Source organism: Idiotropiscis lumnitzeri, chromosome 8 (genome assembly GCF_059441095.1).
Source record: "Idiotropiscis lumnitzeri isolate Australia: NSW breed Sydney's pygmy pipehorse chromosome 8, RoL_Ilum_1.0, whole genome shotgun sequence".
Classification (NCBI taxonomy): domain Eukaryota; kingdom Metazoa; phylum Chordata; class Actinopteri; order Syngnathiformes; family Syngnathidae; genus Idiotropiscis; species Idiotropiscis lumnitzeri.
Window position 1 is genome coordinate 12,629,403 of NC_142398.1, and position 9,781 is coordinate 12,639,183.

General features: G+C 40.2%; 1 protein-coding gene across 1 annotated transcript; it reads left to right on the forward strand.

Moving 5' to 3' along the window:
* Window positions 1–8,406, forward strand: jpt1a (Jupiter microtubule associated homolog 1a). Its single transcript, XM_088303386.1, has 5 exons — window positions 1–207; window positions 2,357–2,499; window positions 3,904–3,998; window positions 4,571–4,598; window positions 6,860–8,406. Exons 1-5 carry the CDS (start codon window positions 152–154, stop codon window positions 6,988–6,990), a joined length of 453 nt encoding a protein of 150 aa, XP_088159512.1. The 5' UTR covers window positions 1–151; the 3' UTR covers window positions 6,991–8,406.
* The last annotated feature ends 1,375 nt before the right edge of the window (window positions 8,407–9,781 follow it).

Genomic DNA, 9,781 nt, shown 5'->3' on the forward strand with positions numbered 1-9,781 from the left:
TCTATTAACTTGATAGCGCACTACTTCGACATCGGAAACTGGTTGATCGAAGCAGCGCTGCTTTGGACGGACGAGGATGAGGCGGTGAAATACTCCACGCTTCAAACTAAAACTCTCGCACATTCTTGTTTTTATTGCGACGACTGTGAAAATGACAACCACGACGACATATCAAGGAATGGAGCCCGGTGCTAAAAACAGCTCCAGGTAAAAAGAAAAAAAGGGGGGGGGGCGTCTCCGTATTTCCCGTTACACATTCGTCACCATTATGCCGTGAGACAGCCAGACGAGCATCAGTAAATGTTGAACGTCCACTTCTTATTCCGAACCTTTAGCCGGTATTGTTTTTAATCACATGGGAATTAGAAACGTAACCCCACAGTGGAGATGCAGGCCCCATTAAACGAGACATTTTCAGTTAAAATAGCTAGCATGGTTGCACATGTCCCTTTGTACACCGTGCAGTCAGTTTTGCCGCAGATTAAATCGACCTGCATATTTCGACGACAGTTGCCTTTCATCATTCATCCGACTGACCGATTCACTGCTCCTATCTATTTTCCTGAAAACCGAAATAATAAGCGAAAAGGTTGGCTTCGGGGCGTGCGATGTGTTCCATTAGGGTGGGGCCACACGTGTGGGCTTCCCCATCACTCCAGAGGCAACAAAGAGGTCACTGTCCAATTTAGAAGCGGAAACCAACGTTATGACAAATTAAACCACTAGTCCATCTATTAGGTTTCGCTATTAAATAATTCGTTTTTTTATACATTTGACACGATTAGATATTACATAATACGAGGCATTGCTGTAAAATTTAAAATCACTATTCATTTGCACGACACTGCATCCGTATTTTAAAGTGTTATTGCCATGTGATGAATATTAGGACAGTTATAAATCTTTAACACCGGTGAAAATGTACCAATTTCTGGTCAGCTTGGTGCTTGGGAAGTTACGTTTTTTTTCATTTATTTCTTTTCTTTTTTTAATTTGGTACTTAGTGTCAAGGATTTGAGAACAAAATAAACAAACCTTTCCCAATGGTGTTTCAGTTTCGATGTTGTACTTGGACGAAGTAAACGTTTCCCCCAAAATAGACTGCTAATGATAAATTGTGTCTCAAATAAGATGCACTAATATTTATGCTTCCATAAGGTGGTACTATTTCCCTTGTTCCACTACAGATACCTGCATAAACTTCATCTCTGACCAGAAAAAGAGCATGAGGTTGGAGGTTTGACAGGCATACAACAAACAAAATCCACACCCAGCCATGCAACATGTGCAAACCTGGACAGACGTGTCACAGTGCAGCTCACGTCAACTTAATCTTAGGTTACAACAGAAATTTGTCCAAAGCGTTCACACTTGTCTGCTTCAGGGAGATACAAATAGAGGCCTTCTTTAAATAAATGCCTGGTACTCTTTACTATTGAATGAGTAAACACCCCAGCCATTATTTGAGGAAATGCAGTAAAACGATATAATGTTATTGAGATATTTTCCTGCAATACAGCTATTATGCAGTAGTTGATATATTGGACTAAAACATTTAACGTAGCAATGTTTAACCTGTTAAGACAAAAACCAAATCCTTTCATAGTCGCCACAAATTCACATATAACGTCAATATAATGCTATTGATACGATATCGCCACAGATGACAAAATTACATTTGTTTCTGCATGAGGGCTGAGTGGTAGAATAAATACACAAATAAAAAAAATAATCACATCCTGGTATAAATTGGAATCCCTTCATGTAGAAAATATATTGGTAGGTATTGTTTCTTAATGGGTTGTGTAGTCATCAAGCAAACTTAAATTGGTGGGTAATAAGCCAATTAAAAAAAACAAACTAAGACATAATGTAAAAATGAGAACAACACATATTTTGCATGTTTGGCCTGCATTTCATATCTTTGATCCTGTAGGTGTGAAGGGACAAAAAGTAATTTTATTGATCGTATATTTTTTAAATTAAACTGTTAATTCCTCAGTTACATTATCGGATGTTATTCTTATTTAATTTTTTTATACGAGGCCTCAAATAATCCAAATTGTTTGGTCCCTAGCCACTCTACATTATATTGTTTTTTATATACTTTTGACCTTTTGGCTCCGCCTCCTGCCTGACTTGTACTGCAGTTGCTGTAGAAGTGTTGTCTAATAGTGCGGCTGCCGCTCTCAGGATAATAGTGCGGCTGCCGCTCTCAGGAGTTAGGATCACCTTATTGCACACAATTTCTGATCAATCAACGGCATCATGCTAATCATAGTTGCGTAACCTGTGGCTAATGATAGGAAACATCCACCGCCGTCCAGTTGACCTAGTATAACATATTTCTTCTCAGGGTTCTGCGTCCTCCGGGCGGCGCCTCGAACATCTCGTTTGGCGCAGACGAGGACAAACCTCCAGTCCGCAAAGACAAGATGGCCTCCAGTGTTTTTGCAGAGCCCGAAGACCCCTACGCTAATAGAAGAAATAATCCACCAGGTACGCGATGACTCTTCATCCCACTCAATGAATATCAATAGTACGTTGACAGGGCCACCACAACTTTCATGAGTGGCTGACGGTCACTGACTGTCGGCCACTCGTTTTGCGCCTTTGCAGGGTTTGGCAACATAACTCTTAATCAAAATGAGCTTGAGCTTTCACACCCTCAAAAAAACATGTCCAAGTTTCATGCTCGTGCGGCCCAGCCAGCGGCTGCGTCCCCGCCAGGTCATACGGATCCAGTTTGCACAGTGCAAATATTGTGTTTTTCAACAATACTGAATGAGATTTATTAGGGATGCACACTATATTTCTTTTTTTCAAGCTGATACTGATACAGATACATTCCTGTTTCTCAAGACCTATGCCAAGATTTTTTTTCAGTTTTTAAATTTCTAGTTAAGGTTATTTGTCACTCCTAGTTAATGTTCACTGGAACACCATTTAACACGAAAAGGCTCTTCGTTCACGGTTAACGTATTATTGGAAACACACAAGACAACTTTCTTCTTATCTGATTGTGTGTACTCCATACATACATGGCCATTAGGCCAACACATGTGCACAGCTGCAACAGCTGGTATTTGTTTTTAGCTATTGTTTTTTAATTGCTATTATTTTAGTATATTCCTTTTTTTTACTCACTTACTAATTCATTTCTCGTCATGCTTTTAAGGGATGTGACAATAATTTGATATCGACATGTATCGCAATAGTTGGGTGAGTGATATCAATGGAAAATGGTATTGATAAATTAGCGATCGCGGACAGGCACTGGACGAAACAGCGCGTAGCTCCTGCACACAAGAGTTCCATCGCAAGGGGGGCCGGCGTGCGTTGTACATTTTGAAACTAAACAAATCGGAATTCAACCCTTTTCCCTTTTTTTATTTTCAATAATAAAAAAAAAAAGTTTTTATATATATCGATATCGACCGATATGACAGACATGCGTCACAATATAGTTTTCAGCCATATCGCCCAGCCCTGGTCGTTCCTAACAAAAAGAATCGAGATCGAAGATAAAATGCTTAACCTGCCGATATGAATGGGTATGTGGCCATGATGATAACAATTTTGTTAATCGTGATTTCAATGTCTCTAAAAATAATGATTATTATTATTATTATAATCATCCAGCCCTACTGCAAACTGTAAAAACTTCAATCTTCCACGGCGCAAACGATGATAGCGGGTGACCACTGTGTTGTGTCATGCGTGCAGTTTCCATGTTGTAATTGTGATTTGTCAGCGTTTCCTTACAGTGTCAATTGTACAAGTAAACCCACTCCCACTTTCCTTGGAGATGATTATATAAAGATCCCAACAGAGACATTGCCTATGACACAAGTCTCGTGCGTGCCGGTTTGTCACACTGTGTGTCATCTTCTCCATTTCCAGGTGGGAAGCCGACAGGCGTCCTGTGCGGTGAGTCGTCAGCCCCCCTTAGGAGAGGTGCCACCAATGCCGTGAACCCAGCAGATGCCCCCTCAATGGTAAAGATCAGCTGCCTGGTCATGAGGTGCACAGGGAAGTGCGACATGCAAACGCAGACAGTGTAAAAGCAGAACTACATAAGTACTACATTCCTCTCGCTTTTTCTCTTGTTTACATGATCTTCAGAAATCCAGCTAACATTTAGTCGAGATATTATCATTGACATGGATGTAAGTTCAGAGCTACACAGTCATGCACACATCTGTGTACTGTCCATGTTAGAATACTTCTCTCTCAGTGCAGTAAATTAAAGGAGAGAAACATTCAAACAGGAAGTGAAATCCCCAAGCTCCAGCTTCACTAAACTTCCGTTTGTTTACATTTTCTTGTCTTCTAGTGAAGAGGACAAGAAAATGGTGGGAACGTTTGTGACTGAGTCAGGCAATACATATCACGTTACATAATTGGTTTGTTTTAAATAATGAGCACTTTGAAGTGTCGTAACCGAAAGAAGAAACCATTATCAAATGGAGCAGTAATGAATGAGACTGAAGATAAAATTGGGATTGTGACTATATTTCAAGGAAAAATTTCCATTCTGTGCTTTGATGACGGAATGTCCTTCTTTTAGGATGGAGACATGCCTGTAAATGACAATGGTGAGTGTATTTTTTTCCCCATAATTTTATCATAACAAACTGGCTTTGCCTGTTGCAAACACGTTGTCATATTTCTGACTGGTAATGATCAAAACAACGAGGGCAGAACCATTTTGAAAAATGACCTACCTGTAACTGCAATGTTTTGCCCCCGTAATTTTGCAATTGTATTTCAATCTACATTCATTTGTTCAAGGTCCTCTTCCAATATATTTTTAACAAGCACATGCAATAAATTAATCTGTTTTATAAAAAAAAAAAAAAAAACAAGATCAGATTTACCCGATATAAAAGGTTCGGATTGATTTTTGGCGAATGAACCATGAATAAATAAAACTGTTTATTTACAGTTTCAAATTCAGTTAGAGTTGCGAATAGTGATGGACCGATATGCTTTTTCAGGGCCAATACCGATCAATAGTGGTCACGGAGGCCGATAACCGATATTTGAAGCTGATATTTATTTCTTGAAAGAAAATGGGTAAAATGGTGTCAACATTTTGAAAATTTAAGAACTGCAAAACTTGACTTAATTTAAATGCCGTTTAACATATGTTTATTAAACAACTTTAGTGATTCACAACATATTAAAGCTTTTTTTTTTTTTTTTTTTTTTTTTTTACATCTCAGAAAATAGACAGCTCAGTTTTAAAAGTCGAACAAAAAGTGCACACAGCTCCCAGGCTCAGCTGCATGTCTTATCGTTCAATGAAAACAAACATCTCTTCAAAGTTTACTACGGAAAATAGTTTTTGATTAGTTGCGACATTTATAAGACGGACATTGATTCAAATTTGGGCAAAGTCTGTCTCTTTTACCTTCCTCTGCTCACACGACATGTAGTGTGTGTGACTCAAGGTAAAAAAAAGCAAACAGGCAGCTTATTTCTGCTTGGCTTTTACCCACTGCATATGGAACCAAACAGATGGCGCTGTGGGCGGGCCGATCTGCTTCTGCAGGCAGGGCCACAAGCACAGCAAAGAGCGAGAGAAGTGTGCTGCAGCGAGCCAAAATAAACCATCTTTTAATTGATCGGCCTTGACCTCAACTTTCTCACAAACAAGTGTGACATAAACACAAGTCAGTAAGTCATATGTAAAATTAGAACAATACTACATTTAAATATCTGTGGGCTTTATTACTTCAACTTTTCAAGTTTCACAAAACCAGCGTTGTCGCTTCAAGTTTGATCATGTTTTAAGCGTTTGTAATAGGGCTGAAGGATGTATAGTTTTGGGGCCGAAATTGCAATCTCAGACAACGAGATTTCGAGATCATCAAAGCTGCGGTTTGTGCCCCACGTTCCCGCAGCAGGTCACACAGTACTAATTAAAAAAAAAAAAAGTCCTGCTGTCGCTCGTTGTCCGGGAAGTAATTTCTTTCGTCCTCGCTTGAGTGCTCAGTGCCAAGCTATCTTGCACCGCAGCAGTATGGGCTTTATTTGTACGATACGCAAGTCTGCGCACAGCAGCAGCAACGAGCTGCGTGATGACAAATAAACGACTCCACTAGCAAGTAGCATTTTAAACGAGGAGGCGAACAAGGGGTCGCTAAGTGTGCTAATCACTGAAGTGCATTACAGCGTTCGGGAAGGACCCAAAATAAATGCTTAGGTGTACAGTCGACTATACAGATGTCAGGTTAGAACTGCGTCAGGGCGGAGAGCCAACAGCTATGAACAGAAATGTATTTCAATCAATACCTATTGAGATAGGTCTCAAAATTATATTTGTTATCAATTTAGCTCTACTAAAGGACAATGACTTTATTGACATAATCTGAGATCTATATACAAAGAACATGTACATTAGTACAAAATGTACAACATTTTGGGATTTAAAAATTGCATTTTCATATACAAAAGTATACATGACAGAAAGTGATTTTTAAAAACCTGAGGAAAAACTGCACCCCTCTCACAAAACTTCTTGAGTGTCCTTGCATTATTACGGTAATAGTTTTTATTGTTTTTAATGGGATAATGGCATTTTCCGTCATGTTTGTAAATGTCACTGTACTTTGCGAAGAAATTGTGAGTTTTGCATGGCAGCTTGAATTAAAAGAAAAAAAATCTACATCGCAATATCAGCCAGAAAAATCACAATTCATTTTTTTCAGAAAATCGTTTAGCCCTAGTTTGTAACCTGTTTGTACGGTGGAACATTTATCCATCCATCCATCCAGCTTTTGTACCGCTTGTCCTCACTAGGGTCGCAAATGTGTGTGTGTGTGTGACACATGACCTGAGTGTGTGTGTCTAGGCAGTGATGCAGAGTCAGCAGCTGCTCCTGAGCGGCAAGAGGACGCCCCTCCAGCTGAGGATATCGCTGCTGGACCACTCTCCGGACGTAGGAATCCCCCTGGAGGAAAGTCCAGCCTCATACTCGGTTAAATCACTGCCAAGCAAGACCCCCCCCCTGCTTCATCTTTTCCTCCAACCATCTCAAAGTGGGACTCCCACCCTGTAACGGTACCTCAGAACCCCCCCCCCTAATGTCTCCCTAGTGCCAGTCCTCCGCCACATCTCAAGTGCATTGTTTTGATACCTCCTTGTTGGAAACATTTTTGTACTGTTATTTTATTTTTTTTATTAGTTTTTGCCAGAAGCACTTTATGTCTGTCAAATTCAGCCATTTGGTCGTTATCTTCACCCGCAGAGGCCGTAAGGATCTCGTCCCTCGTATCAACGTCGGGTATTTCACACCACGATTTTTTCTAATGGCACGGCACAAACTACAGGCCACGATACAAAGACTAACAGAAAGCATTCACTCTTCTCACTTTTTTTCTGGTTTGAACAACCCCGCAAGCCCGTTTGGTCCTGAAACAGAATCACAAGTGATGACAAACATTTACTGTGAAGCCTTGTTGTATTGTGACCACATGGAAATTGGAACCCTTTTACTGGTTGTTACTTTAAAAAAAAAAAACATAAAATGCCATCACTGATCTCAGTATGGGTGGCACGGTAGCCGACCTGTTAGCACGATGGCCTTACAGTGAGAGACGGCATCGGTCGTGGGTTCAATCCCGGCTCTGGCCTTCCTGTGTGGAGTTTGCATGTTCTCCCCGTGCCTGTGTGGGTTTCCTCCCACATTCCAAAAACATGCATGGCAGGACGATTGAACACTCTAAATTGCCCCTAGGTATGAGTGTGAGCGTGGATGGTTGTTTGTCTCTGTGTGCCCTGCAATTGGCTGGCACCCAGTTCAGGGTGTCCCCCGCCTACTGCCCGAAGACAGCTGGGATAGGCTCCAGCGCCCCCCGTAACCCTAGTGAGGAGAAGTGGTATAGATAATGGATGGATGGATGATACCAGTATTCCGAATCCCGACTTTTTGTATTATCGTGGCTAATCTCTTGGATGTTTTACCACTCATATTCACACTGAAGCAAAGTGTGCCTCTTTTGCGTTTCAAAACTCAGTCAAGGTTGGATTGTCTGGTCACATGTAAAGCACCACCGTGTCCTTGCGTTACGTTGCAAGCCAGCAGAATGTCGTCGGGCCTGATGTTAAACAACCTGTCCTACATTTGACAAGTGACCTTATGACACAGCTTAGCTTTTGTTTATTCTCTAGATGTATATGTTCATTATTTCACTGCTTCTATGGGCAAAAGAAACTCCAAACAGCCTGATTGTTGTGAGACGTCCAACCGTCATTACAACTACTTCAAGTGGCACACTGGACTGTATTTTTGTTGTTACTTTTTTGTCCGCATGCTGAATGTTAAAGTCGCTTGCAGACGTTTGAATTGAAGAAATGGCACAAGTGGGAATTTGACATTAAAAACCAAGTCAGACCATGGCTGCTTGTCTTCATTCGTTAGCAGGAATAGCATGAAGTCCTTTTAATAAAAATTGTGAGGAGGGAGATATTGAATCAAAACGCCATCGGGGGAAAAAATTCAGTTTCCCTAAAGTCTGCTACGATCTTCTGGGGATTACAAAGGAATATGTCAGCTTCCCAGAAAATAGAAAAAAGTTACATGGAAAAAATCATAACGTTATGAGAACACTTTCGAGTCATTTAGAAAAAAATAAATCAACATTTTGGGAACAAAGTTGAAATACAAGTGAAGGGCATTGTATGACCCCCCCCCCCCAACATTACTACACCGTTACTTTAGTCTGCACATCTGTGTGATGTATGAACATCAAATATGATTTGTTGAAATCGGTACGGGCTTCACGGTTGGGTGCACGGGGTCATACGACGAATACGTCTGAGAGGAAAAAAGTAAACACCTGAGATCAGGCAACCGCCAAATTTGTTGTTAGAAGAAGAAATAGATCAAAACAACAGAAGAAGAAAAGTGGCGAGTGCGCGTGAAAACATGGAGCTGGAGGAGCAATCAACCCAATACAAATCAGCCGTGCTCGGATAATTCGGTTTCCCTGTTAATCACAACGGCGAAGGAGTCCGAGTGGTGGACCGAACAAGAAGAACTGCGTGTTGGCGTTGTTTGACCTCCGTGCGGTATGTTGCAGCTAATTGTTCCAAAATGCCAACACGTGTAAGACGGCATCCCCGATATGCCAGTTACCGGGGTAGGAAAAATGAGTGGAAATCTACCCATACATGAAAGGGTGTTTACCTGTTTTTAATATATTTTTTTTAATTATAATTCATGAACATGTTTTTTTTTATATTATATTTATGTGCTTTTAGAACCGGGAATGTTTTTTGGTTTTATAGCAAATTGAATTGTAACTTGCTATCTGTTACAACTAAATAAAAAAAAAGCTGGTCTTATGTTTTTGAGACTTTTTGTTGCTATTTGCTGTACCGAACCCGCACAAACCGTGACCCCCTTACCTTATATATATATATATATATATATATTTATACGAAAATGGAATTGAAGAGGTGTCTATTTTTTAATTAATTTTGACAGCACATAGAGAGATAGATTAGTTCTAATTACCCGCTAATTTATATTGCACCATATGGAAAGCACTTTGTTGCAACTCCAGCTGTTGTGAGATGCGCTATATAAATAAAGTTGTATTGTTTTGTATAGTCGGCATTTTTTTTAAAGAGTTTGGGGGTGGTTAAAATTATGGTTTCGATTGCATTACCATCTATCGATCAATTTGTATTTGTATAGCACATTTAATCCTACCCAATGCAACTCAAAAGTGCTTTACATGAGTAAAAAAGAGGTAAATGACTGATTCGG

Excerpts from the sequence above, each read along its gene's own strand:
- jpt1a (XM_088303386.1), top strand. The coding sequence starts at position 152 with ATGACAACCACGACGACATATCAAGGAATGGAGCCCGGTGCTAAAAAC. Across the intron at positions 2,500-3,903 it reads TAGAAGAAATAATCCACCAG|GTGGGAAGCCGACAGGCGTC; the intron begins GTACGCGATGAC and ends CTCCATTTCCAG. Across the intron at positions 3,999-4,570 it reads CAGCAGATGCCCCCTCAATG|GATGGAGACATGCCTGTAAA; the intron begins GTAAAGATCAGC and ends TCCTTCTTTTAG.